The following is a 19371-nucleotide window of genomic DNA, read 5'->3' on the forward strand; positions in this document are numbered from 1 at the left end:
CGCGGTGACACTTTCACACCTAATCACCACACAAACTAAGCAACCAATAGCACCGCTCCCAGAGAGGTCTCCAGGCACTGTGTTAAGCTAACACATACAAGTTAGACCTGCCCAAACTCAGCTCCCGTTATTATTGTCTAGGTCTATATTAGATGCACACTCTTTGTCCCTTGCGACCAAAAGCTACCCTCATTATTGAAAAACACCATAATGTATGCACATACAAAGGCAACAATCAGAGTGACTACAATTATATATTGCACAGTTTTTTTTTGTCTTTGTTTTTTCCTTTCTTCTTGATGCATACTAGTAAAGTAAATCTTGATCGCGCAGTACAGAGTTTAAAAACACTAGTGAATATATACAAGAGAAGAAATTGCACATCTTTTATTTTTCTTTTTTGTAACAAATGTAATGCATCATCAGTTTTTGCACCTTGTTCAATAAACAGATTAAAAAAAAAAAGTTTCAACTGTGAAGTACGGCCACTGGGCTTTTTGTGTTTAGTTCTGGGCTCAGCAGGAGAAATTGGGCTGTTCAACCTCAGTGGGACCAGGGAAATGCAATGATTTGCTGTAGTAACACTGGGACTCTGCATAATGTCTGCAAAATGGAGGGACACAGTTTCCCCTGTAGCCTCGGTGATGACTTCCTCCAAGGGGTGTAGTGGATCCTATTGAGTTTTATTGAGAACCAGGAGTTTGCTTATCATTCTAGCTTGTGGACCTGTGCCCCCATCACCTAGTGACTTTTAACCTATTTATTCTGCTCTGTTATAGCACATTTATTTAATTATTTCTTCCAAGATGGCTGCTATGTTTATAGTTAGAAAGATGTTTAGATTGCACGTTATCAGTGCCACTCTGTGAAGACATCACTATCAGCATCAAAGACAAATTATATATGTAGGTATTCAAATCTTGTCCCTTTCCCACTTATGTGTGAGAGGAACATAATGTACTGTTTGAGGGAATTGTTAATGTAATTGCTGCCCCAAGTATACCGTCTTATCTATTGTTTATGAACATACCTGCGTCAGGGGTCCTGCAAGATCTGTATAAATACATCTTATGCACACAAGGTTATCAGAGGGATTCCTACCAGATGCTATCAACACTATCTCTGCTACACGTCGCCCTGATGCAGACCCAGCCTTTGTGTCCCCACGGAGTCTGATCTAGAGACCTCATTCCAAGGTAACAAGGGTTGGGAGACACGTCTCATGGACATGGTGCTGGCAGATTAGGTTTATTACACCTAGTTCTCGTTAGGTTAGAGATTAGGTTCTCCATACTAGGGTATTAGGGCCTAGTTTACATCTCATGTTATTGCAAGATGGGTGGCCTTTATATTCACGACTCTGGTTTTTACAATTTTGCTTCTTGCACTGTTCATTATCCTAATCATTACAGCTCATACATTTTACAGTGGATTGCAGTCTTGTTTATAAAACCTATTGAAAACTTTACTGCATCTCCTTTATTGCCTTGTTGATCTTTATCAGTACATGGGGTTGGAGCATTCCATTTGGACCAGGGCCCTACCTTTGCCTCTACGGCATTCAGGGACACCATGAGGACAATGGGTGTTGAACTTAATTACTCCTTACCCTATCATCCCAAGGGTAATTCTGTTTTGCAGAGGAGGAATATAGATCTAAAGCAGTCGTTAACAACTAGATTATTAGGTTCTGGCCACAGTTGGCTTCATCACCTATAGGGGGTCCAGAGAGCACTGAATAATCTGCCAAAACGGTCCTTGAGAGGACGCACTCCCTACAAGGTTCTCTTTGGGCTACCTCTGTATGTCTCAGATCTAGATGGCCCTGGTTTGGTGTCAGCAGATACACCTTTTGACATAAATGAACGTCTCACTGTCTTACAAGAGCTTCAGCAATTATTTTGTGATGATAATTCATCCGCCAGTGCTGCCCCTTTAGGAATAAGGAATTTCCCAACAACTTTTACAGGCTGGATTGCTAAAGTCGGGATCTGGTTCATGAGAAGATTGCTGTGAAGAAGGAATTTGTCCCATCCTACAGAGCACCAGTCCCAGTCCTGGGGATGCAAGGCACTAGAACAATCATCTTACCACCACTGCCAGGCTCTAAAGCAAAGAGATTTATCTCCATCAATAACATCAAACTACACCGTGTGGCTGATCCTGCACAGTAGACCCAGAGGTCCCTTGGGTAGTTTCCGATCCCCTCTCACAACGCTTCTGACAACACCAGCATGTACAATGATGCTATGAATGCCTTCACGAGCATGGGGAGGGCGGGAAATGAGCTTTTGCTGATTTCTGTTACCACTTCACTGACAACTGTCCAAGATGTGACGGTCTCCTACTCCAACTCAACACAAACAGACAACATTGTCTACTATGAACCTCCATGCAAAGTGAATCCATCCACCAGTAATGCACTGGCTCCTGTGTTTGCAGAGACTGCTTCTGATTATTTCATTACCTTTGATGACTTTTCTTACACTTCATCCGCACCTGAAACTGTTTCAAAGACAAGTAAGCTGTACAACTGGCTAAAAAAATAACTATTTAATTTATCCATGGAATTATCTGTGGATATTTCTGACATTGCTTGCCTTCCTATTATGGATTGGTTTTGTGACTGTTTTCTTTTTCTTGATAAATGGTCATTATCTTCCTGAACGCTCTTCTGTTAAACCCGTGGATGAAGTCCTAACTCCATATCTTTCCTCACATAAGGTCCGAAGAGACTTGTCCCTTGTGAACACTTCAGCAGTACCAATTCAAAATGGGATTGTTTGGGACAAAGTTCCATTTGATATATACGAGCCTACCAAGGTCATTAAAATTCCATATGTTTTAAAGATTCCAATGACTGATGTAATTACATTTGGTGTTGTTTCTGATGACTGGGATATTCAATGAGTTGATTCAATGCTTGCTGAGCTGCAGGGTTATACTGTATTTAAAAGTGATGACTAACACAAAGGATTATGAGGAAATGTTCTGTTATAATAATTGGGGACATGACTACCTGCACCAAGCACCTAGACACAATTCAGTATTTAATTACACACAGTGGGAACACTGTTCTACTCCGCCTGTGGGGAGCCCAAAGCATTATTCAGATAAATTTACATATTTTTCTGTGCATGACCTTAAGAATGCAGAATCATACTACTTCACGTTACTCTAGGTGGCTTATAGTGGGTACCTGATGGTACTTACACCTTATGCCAGGTCCGGTTATCCCTTATTAGTAGATTAGTAGTGTTCTAGCAGCTTAGGCCGATAGAGGTAGCTATAGCAGAGCAGCTTAGGCTGAACTAGGAGACATACAAAGCTCCTTCCATACCACTTATATCATATAGCACTATATGATAAGAATCACAATACTCAAAGTTACTAAAAATAAAGGTACTTTATTTCAGTGACAATGTGCCTAAATATCTCAGAGGGCATACTTTCTTAGGAGGTAAGTAAAATACTCAAAATATACACACAAACCAAAATCAGGTAAGTAAACAGTTAGAAAAATAGTGCTAACACTGTAGAATACAATAGGATGCAATAGGCCTAGGGGAAACACAAACCACATACTAAGAAAGTGGAATGCGAACCACTTAGGTACCCCAGGCCTAGTGTGTAGAGTGTCGCTGGGAGTGTTAGTAAACACTAAGGGTGTCCAAGATACCCCACCCCAAGACCCTGAAAAGTAGGAGTAAAGTTACCCTACTTCACCAGAAACACACTAAAGTTGTGATAGGAGATTCTGCAAAAACAACAACTGACTGCAAAGCACTGAAGATGGATTCCTGGACCTGAGGACCTGCAGAGGAAGAGGACCAAGTCCAAGAGTCACGAAAGTGTCCGGGAACGGCTGGAGCCCACTAAACCCCGGATGAAGGTGCAAAATGGCTGCCTCTGGGTGGAAGAAGTTGAAGATTCTGCAACAACGGAAGATGCCAGGAACTTCTCGTTTGCACAAAAGATGTCCCACAGCATGCTGGAGGATGCAGAGTTGTTTCCAAGCAGAAAGACTGCAAACAAGCTTTGCTAACTGCAAAGGTCACAGTTGAAGAAAATGGGTGCTGCCCGGGTCCAGGAAGGACCAGGAGGTCGTCCCTTGGAGGAGGAGACAGAGGGAGCATTCAGAAGCACAGAGAGCCCAAGCAAAAGCAGGCAGCACCTGCAGAAGCACTTGAACAGGGGTTCAAGAAAACTGAGCACAGCGGTTGTCTCAACACTATAAAGGAGGGTCCCATGAAGCCGGTGGTCAACTCAGTGAGTTGAGCAATGCAAGACGGAGTGCTGGGGACCGGGGCTTTTCTGTACATGAAGGATTCCTTGCAAAAGTGCACAGAAGCCCTAGCAGCTGCAGTTCACGTAGTGCACAGGATTACTGTCTGGCATAGGGAGGCAAGAACTTCCCTCCACCAAATTTGAACAGATGGACCACTGGACTGTCTGGGTCACTATGATCCAGCTCCCTTGTTCCACAGACCACGCTTGTCAAGACGAGAGGGGACCGAGAGGACCGGTGAAGCAGAAGTTTGGTGCCTGCATTAGCAGGGGAAAGATTCCGTCGACCCACAGGAGATTTCTTCTTGGCTTCCAGTGCAGGGTGAAGGCAGACAGCCCTCAGAGCATGCACCACCAGGAAACAGTCGAGAAATCTGGCAGGATTAGGCACTACAATGTTGCTAGTAGTCGTCTTGCTACTTTGTTGCGGTTTTGCAGGCGTCCTGGAGCAGTCAGCGGTCGATCCTTGACAGAAGTTGAAGAGGGAGATGCAGAGGAACTCTGATGTGCTCCTGCATTAGTTATCTGAAGAGAAGCCCACAGGAGAGACCCTACATAGCCCTGAGAGGAGGTTTGGCCACATGTCAGGTAAGCACCTATCAGGAGGGGTCTCTGACGTCACCTGCTAGCACTGGCCACTCAGAGGCCTCAATTGTGCCCTCACACCTCTGCATTCAAGAGGGCAGAGGTCTGGGACACACTGGAGGAGCTCTGGGCACCACCCCTGGGGTGTTGATGGACAGGGGAGTGGTCACTCCTCTTTCCTTTGTCCAGTTTCGTGCAAGAGCAGGGGCTGGGAGGATCCCTGAACCAGTGTAGACTGGCCTATGCAAGGAGGGCACCATCTGTGCCCTTCAAAACATTTCCAGAGGCTGGGGGAGGCTACTCCTCCCCAGCCCTTAGCACCTATTTCCAAAGGGAGAGGGTGTAACACCTCTCTCAGAGGAAATTCTTTGTTCTGCCTTCCTGGGACTGGGCTGCCCAGACCCCAGGAGGGCAGAAGCCTGTCTGTGGGTTGGCAGCAGCGGTAGCTGCAGTGAAAACCCCAGAGAGCTAGTTTGTAGTACCCGGGGTCTATGCTGGAGCCCCGGGGATGCATGGGATTGGCACCCCAATACCAGAGTTGGCATGGGGGGACAATTCCATGATCTTAGACATGTTACATGGCCATATTCAGAGTTATCATTGTGAAGCTACCTATAGGTATTGACCTATATGTAGTGCACGTGTGTAATGGTGTCCCCGCACACACAAAGTCTGGGGAAATTGCCCTGAACTATGTGGGGGCACCTTTCCTAGTGCTGGGGTGCCCTCACACTTAGTAACTTTGTACCTAACCTTCACTAGGTGAGGGTTAGACATATAGGTGACATATAAGTTACTTAAGTGCAGTGTAAAATGGCTGTGAAATAACATGGACGTTATTTCACTCAGGCTGCAGTGGCAGTCCTGTGTAAGAATGGTCGGAGCTCCCTATGGGAGGCAAAATAAATGCTGCAGCCCATAGGGATCTCCTGGAACCCCAATACCCTGGGTACCTAGGTACCATATACCAGGGAATTATAAGGGTGTGCCAGTGTACCAATTAGAATTGGTAAAAATGGTCACTAGCCTGCAGTGACAATTTTAAAGACAGAGAGAGCATAAGCACTGAGGTTCTGGTTAGCAGAGCCTCAGTGACACAGTAAGGCACCACACATGGAACACATTCATGCCACACACTATGAGCACTGGGGTCGTGGCTAGCAGGGTCGCAGTGAGACATATAAAACACACTGACAAATAGGGTTTTCACTATGAGCCCTCGGGTCCTGGCTATCAGGGTCCCAGTGAGACAGTGAAAACACCCTGACATATACTCACAAACAGGCCAAAAGTGGGGGTAACAAGGCTAGAAAGAGGCTACCTTCCTACAGTTACCACCTTCTAAAATTAGGAAGATTTAGCTAACAAACACTAAATTGATTTATTCAGATCCCTTTGTTTCCCGACTTGCAGTTGAAGGATACGAATACTGGAAAAACACTATTGATGTAAAAAGTGTATGGGGAACACAAGTTTGGCAAATTCAGGGTAGGGAAGCTTTGTTTAGAGTATGCCTTATTCCTGTTGAAATGATCTTTTTAAATGACACAATTCAACAGACATCCTGTCTAGGGTTAGCAAAAATAAAGGAAATGAACGCGCCCAGTATCCCCTCACCGGTAAAGTTCACCAATTGCCAGTCCTTCCTAAACGTCACTAAGAAAGAATTAGATGCAAAGGTTCAGGCTGGTATCTATAATTCTTCACTTTCCAGTTCCAGTGGGTGGTTATTGTGGCCAATAGACACATATGGGTGTCTGGCACATTTTGTTTATTTCTCAGGGGGTTTCATGATTAGCTGTCTCGGGTGAACTCTCTGGCATAGTTACCACATACAGTGTGGGTAAACTGTGCCAACAATGGTTACAGACTAACACCTTAGCAGCAGGTAAAGAACATCTTAATACATTATCTGAAGACATAAACTTACAAGATTATTTGTTAGGTCCCAGAATGCCATGCTCTAAGCGATTCTTTTATGTCGTATACAATGAGATCAGGAAGCTTTCTCAAATTGTAGCAGCTGCGCGTTTAAGGCAGCTATAGAAGGAAAACTTGGAACTGGCTTTAGCTGTAGTTTGTAATTGCATGAACACTCTGTCCAACAGAATATGCTCCCTTAATAACACAGTGTCATCTGCGATAGACATCATTCAGAATGATGTGTCCTTTTTACACCATGGACAAAGTCAACTGCGTTCCATCATGCAGTTAGGTTGGACTCTACAGATGCTGAAGAATGGCCACGTTCCATAGAAATACATGAACCGTAGTGACCTGTTTACTGCTTTTAATTTATCGAGGGAACAACAGACAATGGCTAAATGGAAGATAGTTTCATCATGCTTCATTTAGAAAAGTTAGAAAAGTGTCTTTCATGGTTGCAGAAAGTCCATCAACAATATGGCTGGTACATGGCATTATAAATCTACCCATTTCCACCTTTCATTTTAGGAAATACTTAAAACATCTTGCCATGGGCAGATACAAGTGGCTAGGAGATAGCTATGTAAAAGAAAAGTGGGAGTTGCCGTTTGAATATAAATGTCTGAACGGCAAAGCAGAAGCCTTTCTCAGCGGAAGCAAATGTGAGACTACTGTAAGTCATTCAATGATTTGCAAACTGGTGTCCCTTCATGGCCTTTGTAGTGTGCGGGTTGTTTACTTGCCCTGTTTTCTGAAGGGAATTAGGAGTTCGCTTAGCCTTCTAGCTTGCAGACCTGTGCCCCATCACCTAATGACTTTTAACCCTTTTCCACTTACGTGTGACAGGTACATAATGTACTTTTTGAGGGAATTGTTCATATAATTGCCACCCCAAGCATGCCTTCTTATCTATAGTTTAAGAACATACATTTGCGAGGGGTCCTACAAGATCTGTATAAATACATCTCATGCAGACAAGGTTATCAGAGGGATTCCTACCAGATGCTATCAACACTATTTATGCTGAATGTCGCCCTGATGCAGATCCAGCCTTCGTGTCCCCAAAAGGTCTGATCTAGAGACCTAATTTCGATGTAACGAGGGTTGAGGGGGCGCTTCTCGTGGACATGGTACTGGCAGATTAGGTTTATCACACCTAGCTCTTGTTAGGTTAGAGATTATGTTCTCCATGCTAGAGTATTAGGGCCTATTTTACATCTCATTTTATTGCAAGATGGTAGGGGTCTTTATATTCACGACTCTCGTTTTTACAATCCTGCTTCTTGCACTGTTCATTATCCTAATCATTGCAGCTCATGTATTTTACAGTAGATTGCAGTCTTGTTAATAAAACCTATCAAAAGCTTTACTGCATCTCCTTTATTGCCTGTGTGTGAATGAGACTTATTGCTCATGTGAGAAAAGGGTGATCTCTGTTTAACCGACTACCCTGAGATGTTGTACTCTAGAGTCTAAGAGTAAAGAGTGCCAGAAATCATCTTTTACCATTTGTTTTTTTTGGGTGAGGTACTGCTTGTGAGCCTGGAGGATTTGGCCGACAGTTGCGATTTGTTGTAGGATTGGCCTAGTTTCATGCTAACAAAAGTGCTGTCTTCCATAAACTAGCTGTCTTGCCTACAGCAAGAGTCCAACTACTACAGGGGCTGCTAGGTTGAGCTGCACCAGATGCATTTGTTAGGCCTCCAGTGCCATCACCCTGTCCCAGGGATCACCTGAGCTCTGCTAGATGGATTTCATTTGACACCACCTCATGACACACTCCAGCATGGTGTCTATACTGGTAGGATTTGTTCGAAAGTTTAGGTGGGGGACCAGAGCTTCCAGTCATCTTGTGTTTTTGCATACTTAAATTAGAAATGTGAGAAGAGGCACAGGCGGTATCTCATCTTATTGTCCAAAAAATAGATTAACACTCACAGAGGGCTGGCCCAGCCATGCCTCGTTCGGGCGCAGATGGCCCGTCCTTGGCCTGGGCTTAACTGGGCACTTTGCGCTGTACGGGACTGTGGAGCTGTTATATAGACTAGATTGCAAACAGCTGAGGATGCAGTAAGGGGTTCTGGGAGCTTGAGCCCCCGCAGCAATACAACACAACTGCTCACCCCGTGAGCTTTCAGTCTGATCCTCGGCAAACAGCAGAGGCAGTTCCCAAAACAAGGAAATTTTAAAAATAATAACCAGTGCTTCCCTGCACAAAGCACACACACACACAAGAGTGAAGCGCTTCTTCCCATGGGGAGCAAGGTAGAGACTGATTAAGTATTTAGATACTATTGTAGCAACGTCATTGATTAATATGTACTGCCCAAAACGCAGATGAAATTAAAGCAGACTGAACGAGCCAGCATGCTCCAATGTCCACTTCACTAGTAGCCCCATGAGGGCAAAAAAATGCTGATGCAGAAAGACATTCAAATAAATGCCAATATTTGGAAGCAAAAAAGTTGAAAATTAAGAGAAAAAACATAATTCCCTGGTTACTTTCCAGTAATCTTCATTACCCTGAGTACAGGTCTTCCTCGTCACAGTATAATTCATAGTGTAAATACTGAGGCGAGGAAGACCGACGAGGAAGTAGTGTCCAATTAGTTAGCAGTAATCTTCATTGCTCTAAGTCCAAGTCTTCCTCTCCACTGTATTTACACTATGAATTATACTGTAGTGAGGAAAAGAGACGAGGGGGTAATCAGTCATTAAAGTTAGAACTTGACCTATCTGCCAAAGTTTGTGAAGACGAGCATTTGCAAGGATGGCTCCTTCGCTATGGCGATAGTTTGCTATCGTTTTATTTTTCTGCTTCTGGCACAGCCATCAGTGCAGGGAGGGGTGGGGCTAGGCCATGGGAGTTGGGAGGGGCTAGGAGGGGAGAGTGCACCTAAGTGCACATGTGTGTTTGGCCGACTGTCCGAGGCCGCCCAAATACACATGCGCACTTGGACAAACTGCACAGACCCGAGGGCTGTGTGTGAGCGGCAGCCCAAGCCGCTCAGACCAATCCTGGTGTTGCTTTCATGCTAAGTTTAACATGAAAGCAGTATCAGGAATGCTGGGGAGCCTGTGCTGATGTCCCAGCAGTGAATGCTGGGACACCACAAGAAGAGCGAGGAGGCAGGGACGAAGGCAAGGTAAGTGCATTTTTTATTTTTTTCTCCTCAACTCTGTTCCTCCCTGCCCCTCCCCTTGAGTTATGTGGCGGCTGCTGCTCAGCGATTGGCACTTTATTGCAAGAAAATTAACATCCTTTTCTATTTTGTTGTGCTGGAAACCGCATTTTTTTGTGTTATGGTATTTTGTGGGCTGTGAAGTTCATCCAATCAGATTTTAAGGTCTGTTTTTTTCAGCATGGATAGAACATAGGTATTTTAAAAATATAATTAGGAAAACAGCAATTACAAATTGGAACAGCAGGAGTACACAACATTTAACAATTCCCTTGTCTGTATGGACATGAAAGACTTTTTGCAAAAAATCGATCAGGATTAAACTTGATTGGGTCCCAGTACGGGAAAGGAAACTCCCCCTCTTGTGAGCTACATCTTTCACCCGAAAATCAACAGAACATAGGACTTTGTTAAAGAAAGCCACTACTTGCAGCGATTCATTGATATGTCGTAAGATGCAATGTTGCGCCAATTTTGATTTCTTAAAAGGCTGCTAAGTGCTTTCTGGTAGTATGGCATTGGATCATGACCACGTGAAAAATAATAAAATAGCAAACGGTAGTTGTCGATGCATTTTTAATACATCGCTAATTTTCGACAAGGCACCAGTACATCAGTGCTCAGTCTTTGCTGAATGTTTATCTATTTTAAAGTTACTACAAAACGATCAGTGATGTGCGCCACCTTCACATACAGCCCAGGGTAAGACATTCCATTTACAAATGGCCACAAAGTTTGCCATCCCACCCATGTGTCTTAGCTGAAGGATGTGCAGAGCGCCTCTAGCTCAGCATGCAAATGGCATAAAGCAGGAATAAATATGCACTTTTAAACTTAAGTATTGTAAAGTACATACATCCTTAAAATAGACAAATCCATAAAATTTAAATAACAAACTATCTCTGGTTGAGAATTGAACTATGGGGTGTATTTACATGCCCCTTGCGCCACATTAGCTTAATTCTTTTACACTTATGTGGTGTTAGGTAGGCATTTCCGACGCTCCATGTTTACAAAGCTGTACAATGCTTGCACTGTGCCACTTTGTAATCCCTTGCGCCACAATATGCCTCCTCAAGGCATAATGTATGCATGGGGGGGCGTCCTGGTTCTGGGAGGCCCAAAAAAATGGCGCAGTGAAATTTACAAGATTTCACTGCGCCATTTTTTGCATCATTTTTAACACCTGCTCCGAGCAGGTGTTAAAATGACGCACCCATTATGTTTAAATGGCCTCCCTGTGCTATGCTGCAATAGTGTCAAACTTTTTAACGCTAGTGTAGGAAAGCGCCACAATAGTATGAAAAATGTTGCTGCTATTGTGCTAAGGACCATCATGGTTCGTCGTATTATTAATACGGCGCAACCATAGTGTAGTTAGGTGCTGGTTGGGGGGTGCAAGAAAAGTGGCTCATCAACGATGCACCACTTTCTTGTAAATATGCCCCTATGTTTTAGACTAATGCACACATGCACAAAAAATGCAGTCACTAAAGTAAGTAAGAGAGCAAATAGCTGAAGTGGGTTGACTTAGTTAGCTATGGTGTATGATGTGGTGATCAGAAGCAAAATGTGAATGACATCTGTAGTGTCCAATGGATGAAGACGATGGTCTGAAAGGCCATCTATGTCTATATATGGGTATATATTTTACTACGATTTTTTGGAAAACCAAAGACTGGCAAGACTGCTAAAGCTGTCTCTAGTTTAGACCTAAAGTGGAATGCTTGCTGCTTTTATGAAACCCAGCCTCGTTGTGCCTCATACTTGGGTGACCCCAGGGGAGCAATTATGCATGACTCAAGCATTTGTGGGCAATGATGCTTTCCCAGCACCACAAGGCTTTAGTCTAACCCCTGGTATTAATTGATTTAAAGTGAAACTTAGGTTAAGTGCTCCAGAGGGGGGTTCTGTGGGTCTCTTTTCATGGTGATCCAATGACGCAATGCCCTGCGCCACATTTACAAGGTGGCGTTAAGCCAATTTTGTGGCTTAACGCCACCTTGTAAATAAGGCCCCTTCACACTTATCACTTTGCTTGAAAGGGGAGTACAATGGGTGTTGCTGTGGGAGTGACATCAAGTCTTGTTTGAGATAATTGGGGCATCCTAAGTTATTTAAGAAACCTGAAATTATAGTGAAAGCTTGGACCAGACAAACTTTTTGGCCTCAAAGACAACCCTATAGATAATCCACAGAACTGACAAAACCTTCTGTAAGATACCACATTATAGTGAAGACGTCACCCTCTATTGAACTCTACCTCATTTTTGTAACAAAAAATAACCATTGCTTTTTATTAACTCTGTTTAGGATGAACCTAATTAACTGTTTACTCCTGGTCCCCGGAGAAGGGTTTTAGGTTACTACTTTAGCCCCTTGTGGGTGTAACTCAGTTTCTCCACAAGATACTATGGGTCTCATTTATGAGGCCCGTGGCCCAGGGCGGCGCAGCAAGTGCCTTGCTGCTCTGCCCTGCACCACCGGGAAAGGGCAGAAATGGGCCATTTCCACAAGATATGGTGCATTTCAGTCCTCTCCCCCTGCGTGATGCACAACTTGCTGCCATCTACAGCACACATAGAAAGAGGAAAAAAACTGGACGCATACACCAGCCCTAAGGTAACACAGGATTCTGACGCATTCCCAGACTTGTAAACATGGGAATATGTCAGATTGCTTCGGGTTCCATGGGTGTTGCATGGGAACACCCTAAGCAACACCCATAGAACCGACCTTTCACACAGTGTTATGCGTGAAAGGGGTCCATATTTACAAGGCCACGAAAAGCCACACAAGATGGCTTTGCGTGTCTTTCTAAATATGGACTGGCACACTGCGCCACTGGAGTGTAAAAAAAAAAATGATGCTTCGGTTGAGCAGTGTGCCATTAGAGCCTCATAAATGATGCCCTATGCATTTTATTTTCTTTTGTCCTTTTATTTATTTCAAAGTATTTTAATTAAATTTTTTACAAGAAGGAAAACAAACAAAAGTATGTCTTGCTACAGCAGTACAAGATGCAAATTGGAAATGAAGTACAAGATTCTTAAATTTCTGTACTGGAGTGTTTGAATACAAGAAAAAGAATAATGAAAATGGATTTAAAAGAATAAGAAATAAAGATAGCATATGGTCATTCAAAAAATTGAGGTCTAATAAAAGCAGAGTACAATGAGAAAATCAATATATGACAGCAGTAGGGATGACAGTCCAAGGGTAGGCAAATGAAGCAGAGCCGCATATGTAAATATTTTATAATTCCCTTGGTTAAAGAGAAACAGTTCACCCAGGCTACACCTCCTTATTGTATTCACAACTAATATCTGACCAATGCACCTGTATCTTTGTTGCATGTGTTTTTAAATGGAGCTGGAATAGAGACTGTGTGCTGATTTTTAATATCTTGCATTTTTAATTTGTACATATGTGTTCTCTTTAATGGTTTTCTTTTGTAAACACTGAATAAAGATTGTTTGATGATGATGATGGTGACTAGAAACATTGAAAGGGTAGCTCATAGGACCTTGCTCGTAATGTAGAGAGGAAATTACGTGGCAGATTATTTTTATTTTCTCTAGTTAAATTGTCTCTAAACTACAATTAAGACTCACAATATCCTATTTCACCTGTTTCCCTTCATTTATTAAAAGTCACTGGCTGATAATGTAGATGTGCCTGCTAACTGTATCCATTAAGATTTTCAGTAGTGGTTCTGTTTCCTTACTCCTGGGCTGCCAGGCATCTCCGAACAATGAAAACAGTATTCTCAGTCTGGAGACATAGACCACAGGAACCACAGTGCTCAGTACTGCATTAGGCTTTTCCCTAACTACAGAATTCATCACAGTTCCCACCAGCTGACAAGTTGGTCGGAGTTTTGAATTATAATATTTATTCCTTCAACAGTGTTATGGAATTGATATGCGATATGGTCCTGCTCTTTTAGAGTGGCAAAGTATCCTTGAAATTTGAAACTTTATCACTTTCTAGTTCTAAGCTGCTGGATGAAACAATCACTGGCAATGCCAATGGATCTGACTTATAAACGAAAGTTCTTTGTGTTAGTGATGGGTTTGCCACTCATTAATTCATCAACCAAGCACTCTGTCACTCATATTTGCACTTTTGCATCCATTCATCCATCCACTGACTCATTCTTGCCTTCACCCTCAGACACAACCACAATAAAATACATTCAAATTCAACACCGTATGCAAGATAAATCAAAGAATACAAGCAGAAAAAAGCAAACATGCTGCTCTATAAACACAGTAACAAATACTAAATAGTGACTGTTCCCATCTTGTAGTTGTATAGTACATTGTTTATTGCACATTGTATTTTACATCGCTAGTTTAAAGTTCCTGCATGGCCTCCCTTGCCATTATGACATGATAAAACAATGATACACCATGGACCTTAACTTTCTGTAATTGTCACATGCAAGTGGCCACCTGGGATGCAGCACACTACAGATCAAATAAGCAGCAAACAAGTAGCTTGTTAGCACTGCCAGGGAAGCTGTACTATCCTCTCAAGAAAAATTCCAAGAAAACTATAAGAATGAAAGAAATGAAAGGTTAACTACAAAAGTAGGAAATTGAAAACCAAACTACTACAGCCTGTAACAAAGCGTTATATTAAACCACTCTTAGGGGCCTATTGGCTTTAATAAATGTATTTCATAGGAAATGAGCCACACCCACTGCCTTTGACATAACATTTCTTTTTTTATTAGCTCTTATTGTTTCACAGAAACAAACATAATGTTATCCATGTCAATAGCATGATATTCCATGTTATATTAAGTATACTTGTAATGTCAGCAGCAGCATGGGTTATGCACTGTACAGTTTACTATCATAACTTTTTTAAATAAACATATCAGATCTATGGCATCTGGCATCACATTTCCCAGTGCACCAATAAGCCTATAGCTGTTAATATAACCACATCTAGTTGGCTAGTTACCATATCTGGCCTACAGTACTAAGCGTAAGCTTTCCTTAAGGCAGCCATCCGGCATGGAGTCATAAAATTACATTTGTATCTAAAATATCTGCCCACTGGCTTTTATACAGTTTATTAAAAGTCTGTCCTTAAAAGCCTATTGCATATATAACACGTTTTTCACAATTACTAAGTCAGGCCTACTGGCTTTGACATAACATTGCATAATAAACAGATCAAACTTGTGGAGTCTGGTACACTTTTTCCTTAACAAACCCAAAACATCTGTAGCCTTTGCCATTGGCTTGACACTGTAACACAATCAAGTGCACATAACTGGCAACCATCACTTATACAATTATAAAATTACAACGATGTAGAAAAATAGAGTTTGCAAACCAATATACAACCCCTCTCAATAAGGCCTGAGCATTATCATTACAGTAGGTGAGCAACACCAAAACCCTTGCCTACTACGGTAATCTGTGAAATTACATGTAACAGAATATCTGTATATAACTTGTAACACAATCTGGTCACCCTCTGTTGGGGACCTACTGGCTTTAACAATTGCTTATTGGAATAAATAAGGTAGGCCTGCTGCCTTTGTCATAAATGTTCACAACAAGCAGATCAGACTTTTGGCATCAGTCATTACTTTTCCCTGCCCACCAATCAGGTGTATAGCTTGTCACTATAACCAACTCAGGCCTGCTGTTTTGAGCATAAGCTTTATCACGAGGAAACTTTCGACACAGCCATACAATTACAAAGGTAAACAAAATAACAGTTGACTGGGCAAAATACTATCTATCCCAAGAGGGCTTCAAAAGGATTCTTAGAGAGAAAATCTCTCTATCTATGGATTGTGGAAGGGGGTGGACAACAGCAGAACCCTTGCCTACTGCAGTTATCAATGAGATTCCTTGTCACAAAATTCATCTCTGAAGGCCTTCATGTAGAGTAATAACAATCCATAGTTAAAAGGAATGATGTTAACAAATGCTTTTAGCAACATAAATGTAAAGCCTACTGAGTTCATTGTAACATTTCATGAACAGATCTGGCCTGTATCCATGATCATTAGCTTGCTACCATGACCAACTCAGACCTGCTGTATTGTGTATCATCTTTGGCACTAGCCAAAAAGTGCAATTGAAGCACTCTTATCAGTGGAAAGACACAACTTTAGCCCAATCTAATCCTGTATTTAGAGCAGGCAACATGTGGGTGATGTCTAAGCCCCTCTCATAATTACTCCAAAAGATCTTTTTGGATGATCACACGGGGTAGTATGATATATGCAATGAAAGAAACAGAGTGCAACACTGGCTATTTTCCTGGAAGTTTCAGGGTCACAAATGCCTTGTTCATGTGGCCCTGGTCTAACATGTATTGAACCTTTAATACCTGTGCCCCCCATGGGTAAATATTCCTGATAGGTGAGAAAAGAAGGTGATTTTGTAAGGGGACACTTTGCTGTAGCTCAAGCAAGTTTACAATACAAATACTCTTTAAATTCTTTCATGTCGAGTCACTGCCTGCTTAACAGGGCTGTTGTATATAAAACCAATCAGGGTGGAACATTGTTAATACACTGAACTCTCTGCTTTCAGCTTTTCAGCACAGCCTGCTACAACGGTTACGAAAACAAGTTCAGAAGTCCGACAGACAAGCACGAATGGCATTCTCAAAGAACAGAAAACCAGCAGCACAGAAATCGCTTTCAAAGGAAGGGAACAGCTACAACTGAAGAATGAAACATCACACATTTCCTCGAAAGATCCCGCACAACCCCCACTCAGTCCCTCCAAAGAGAACCTGGGTAGCATGCAGACGCAGGTGGCAGAACCACGAACAGACCCGATTGGTGTGATCAAAAGGGACCCCCCAAAATCAAGCCCACAAGAGCGATCTGCCAGCACTATAACTCTGCAGTCAATTAAGGTCAAGTCTGCACCGAGGATAGAATCAAAAATGTCTTCTGAATTAGTCACAGGAGAGAGAAGAAAAGAAGTGCAGGAGATTCCTGTGCAGGTGAAAAAGCCTCCCTCCGTCACGCAGGCGAAGACTCAGGAGTTTGAAAGCCGAAAGGTGACGGTGGAGCACAACCGAGAGATACGAGGATCTCCTCCTATATTTGACATTCAGCCAGTAACACAAGAAGCCACAGAAGGCGAAGATGTGATCTTTAGGTGCAAAGGTAAATACACATTTTAATTAATATCATTTCTTAGATATTTTCTTTATAACAACGTATTTATTTACTGTAGGAATGAAGAATGTATTTTCTTTGTGAAGTTATGATGCACAGCAATGATACTGCTTTAGAATTAGCAGCACCAACAGCAAAGGCGAATTTAATTTCAGTTAGTCCCACAATAAAGATAGCTAAATGGATTTTTCTTTGCCCCTACCACCAGCATTGACCGTTTGAGTTCGTTCAAGCCTCCTCCTTTTCCCACTGTACAATTAAATCACTTGTGCAGTGTCTGTGTCCATAATTCAATGCAAAAACAAAATGGTTTTGTCTGGTTCATTTGGAATTAAGGGCCATATGTACGAACACATTTTCCCATTGACACAGAATGGGAAAAACCCTCTGCTACATCTGGCCCTAAGAGTCGTAATTGTGGAGAATATGAATTATAGCTCAGGAAAATGAATCACATTGAGATTATTCTTTAGTTAACACAAGGTCCATCAACAATGCAATTAATACATATATTGTCACCAAGAGATGAAAAAACACAACAAAGTAAACATCCAAAAGCATATGCTACCAACAACATTGAGTGACAGTCTAGTGCTCTGGTGATAGATATATGCACAAACCATGAAAGAACAGAAGTAACATAAAAAAGGAAAACAGTGGTTGCCAATATTCTTAATAGCTTGAGGGAAATTATCAACAATTTAACAATTTCTTTGCTAAATACCCTCATTTGCACTGGTTGTTCAACAGTCCAGCACACTAGTGGTTGACCTTTTGATCCAAGTGTTAATTATAGGGTCTTTATTAGGACAGGTGAAATGTAGGTGCTAGCATCCCTGTGCAACCAAAGGTGACAAGAAATTAAATGGTGTGGCAAAAATCTCCATAGTGTGTGTATGGAGTATGTCACTGTTTGCCAGTTATTATTTTGAAATAGAAGACTAATCATATGGTCGTCACTGTAAGGCAGGGACCCCATCCCAATTAGAGATGCTGACGTTCTGTTGCAGTATAATTTCACTGTCACGCACTCTAAGGAGGAACCCATCTCTGAAGAGGAGATCGCTTAGGGGCAGATTTATGAAAGTGGCTCTGCACCAAGTGCAGCGCCACTTTCCCTGCGCATTTTGGATCCCCCTACTGCCACCATGTGTACGCCATATTTAAAATACAGCGTACCATTGCGCAGGGTAGGGGGCAATAGCGTAATTTCTCATGACGCTATTGATGTACTCTGGAGGAGTACTGCCAAAATATTGGTGCTACTCATGCAGAGTACAAAGGGCCCCATTCTAAGGAATAGAAGCCCCTTTTAAATGCCTGCTCTTGAGCATGCATTGTGCCACCCTGTAAATACGCGTGGGGATTTCGGACACGTTGGGCCACATTAACGTCAAAACTAATTACGTGAATGTGGCGCAAAGTGGAACTAGGACATTATAAATATGTCCCTTTGTCTCTGCCACTCAGCCATGCAGTCTCAAACTTCCCGATCATGAACCACTTTGAAGCCTGCACTGTGAATATTTCTGTGGATTTCTAACATAATAGGCCTCAGAAGTTCATTGCAAAGCAGATTTTTATTTCTCAGGGATGTTGGTTAGCAAAATGTGGGGAACTGTGGTATGGGAAAAAACCCTGTGAAATTAATTTTTCATTATAATATAGAATAATAAAAGCTATTAACAATGGTGACAAATGTGGTCAATTGGTAGGAAAGGTAATCTAAACCTTTACCAAACCATCCCCAATAATTTTACAAAGAATGACCATGATGGGAAATTTTTAAAATATCCTTGATCTCCTCTTCTTTTCTGCATTCACTTCTCTGTCTTTTCCTTCATTGTTTTTCTCTTTCTTCTGCTTCTTTCTTCTCCTTATCCACTCTTTCCATTCCTTCTATCAGCCCCGCTTCCCTTGTTTTTTTCATCCTCTTTGCCTGAACCCATGCAGGGCCCAAGGGTAAAGAAGGGGTTACTGGTCCTTAATCAGGGTGGTTAAGCCTTTTTCCAATGGCTGTCTAAGGACTGACCTACTATGGCATTACAAACTGGGCACCAGATATCTCCATTCCGCTCTTGACTTTCAGGCTAGCGAATGCGAGCAGTCAAAGGCTTCTGCAGGAGGTAGTGTGGGGAGTAGAGACACAGAACATGCATTACTTTATAGAAAAAGAGATATACTTTTTCTTACATATCAAATATAATACTATACAAAGGAAGG

The 19371-nt window shown here is 42.2% G+C and overlaps 1 protein-coding gene across 6 annotated transcripts in view; it reads left to right on the plus strand.

Annotated features, from left to right (window-relative positions):
- The window catches only part of MYLK (myosin light chain kinase), a 1681938-nt gene that overhangs the window by 721334 nt on the left and 941233 nt on the right, over positions 1-19371 (plus strand). For all 6 annotated transcript variants that reach the window (XM_069224656.1, XM_069224654.1, XM_069224658.1 and 3 more), the window contains one exon: positions 16550-17136. In XM_069224656.1, coding sequence (XP_069080757.1) covers positions 16550-17136 — 587 coding nt within the window. The remainder of the gene's footprint in view (positions 1-16549; positions 17137-19371) is intronic.

Source organism: Pleurodeles waltl, chromosome 3_1 (genome assembly GCF_031143425.1).
Source record: "Pleurodeles waltl isolate 20211129_DDA chromosome 3_1, aPleWal1.hap1.20221129, whole genome shotgun sequence".
Lineage (NCBI taxonomy): Eukaryota > Metazoa > Chordata > Amphibia > Caudata > Salamandridae > Pleurodeles > Pleurodeles waltl.